Source organism: Plectropomus leopardus, unplaced genomic scaffold (genome assembly GCF_008729295.1).
Source record: "Plectropomus leopardus isolate mb unplaced genomic scaffold, YSFRI_Pleo_2.0 unplaced_scaffold22413, whole genome shotgun sequence".
NCBI lineage: Eukaryota > Metazoa > Chordata > Actinopteri > Perciformes > Serranidae > Plectropomus > Plectropomus leopardus.
In genome coordinates this window covers 1-1,559 of record NW_024624286.1, presented here as the reverse complement: position 1 = coordinate 1,559, position 1,559 = coordinate 1, and the positions used below count along the sequence as shown (strand labels likewise).

The window sequence follows — 1,559 nt, the reverse complement described above, 5'->3', positions numbered from 1 at the left end:
TTATACATTTGATTTACAATAATTTAATTAATGTAGATAATGCCTATTCCTTAAGTATTTCGCCTCCTGTGAGGTTTTCTCTTCTTGTAATTTCACTGTATGAACTCACTGGGCCGCTGTTGGTCAACGTGTTGCAAATGTGGACAGGATTTGAAGCACATCCTCCCATGTTATGTCGTTATTTCGAAGAAAGAAAGGGGAGAAAGCAATGTTCATGGACATATTTAGACGGACTCGCTAAACGTACATACTCCTCGACAGCTCTGTGGATTATATCAACAGTGCTCTATTTTCGCATGGAGATATTTGTATTGTGAAACCGATTTTAACACCTTCTTTTGTTGCTCAGCGTGAACTGTGGATAGAACAATGGGATGGCAAGTACTGTTTTTCATTTCGATCGCTGCTCTCGGCTCAGCTCTCGGCCAAGTCAGCTACTCTATTCCGGAGGAAATGGCAAAGGGTTCTGTAGTGGGCAACATAGCACGGGATTTAGGTTTGGATGTGAAAAGGCTAAAGTCAGGTAAAGCCCGCATATTTACGGGCGACAGTGCAGAGTACATCGAGCTGAGTAGAGAAAGAGGAGTCCTCCTCGTGAAGGAGAGAATCGACAGAGAGTCGCTCTGTAGACAGACGACGCCTTGTGCGTTACATTTGCAGATTATTCTAGAAAACCCAATGGAGCTTTTTAGAATAACAGTAGAGATAACCGATATAAACGACAACAGTCCCAGTTTTAAAAATGCCGAGAAACGTTTTGAAATCAGCGAATCCGCAGTCACGGGATCTAAATTTGTGCTAGAAAGAGCGGTTGATGCAGATATTGGCATAAACGGGCTGAAAAATTATAGCTTGAAACCTACAGATAATTTTGCACTGAAAATACAAAGTCATGCAGATGGGATTAAAAAGCTCGAAATGGTTTTGCACAAGCCATTAGATCGAGAAAAAGATGAACAAATATCGCTTTTGTTAACAGCTGTAGATGGAGGAGAACCTCCGATGTCTGGCACGGTAAAGATTTACGTGACTGTGCTCGATGCAAACGACAATGCTCCTGTTTTTATGCAGTCGGTCTATAAGGCAGCCATAGCCGAGAATTCTCAGAAAGGAACAACACTGACAACAGTGAGTGCTTCTGATGCAGACAAAGGAACAAACGGGGAAGTTTCTTATTCAGTTACCACCACTATGGACAGCGTGTCTGATATATTTACAATAAATGAAATTGGTGAAGTAATATTAGTTGGTGAAGTTGACTATGAAAAAGCAAAGCACTACCAGATTGATATTGAGGCTACAGACACCGGTGGTCTGTCTGATTCCAGTAAGATTATTGTTGATGTTATTGACATTAATGATAATAAGCCTGTAATCAGTATACTTTCCACGTCTGATTCAATTCCAGAAGACTCTCCTCAAAATACAGTTATAGTAATGTTCAGTGTCCTTGACCCAGATTCAACTAACAATGGTCAAGTGAATTGCAGAATAAATGGACACATACCGTTTACTATTACAACTTCCTCAAATGATTTCTATAGTTTAGTGACAGACAG

At 40.5% G+C, this 1,559-nt stretch overlaps 1 protein-coding gene across 1 annotated transcript; it reads left to right on the top strand.

The window, feature by feature from the left end:
• Window positions 1-229: 229 nt before the first annotated feature.
• Window positions 230-1,551, top strand: LOC121965933 (protocadherin beta-1-like; the record flags this gene model as incomplete). Its single annotated transcript, XM_042516042.1, has 1 exon — window positions 230-1,551. A coding segment is annotated over exon 1 (1,182 nt), but the record flags the coding sequence as incomplete, so codon positions are not given.
• Window positions 1,552-1,559: the final 8 nt, after the last annotated feature.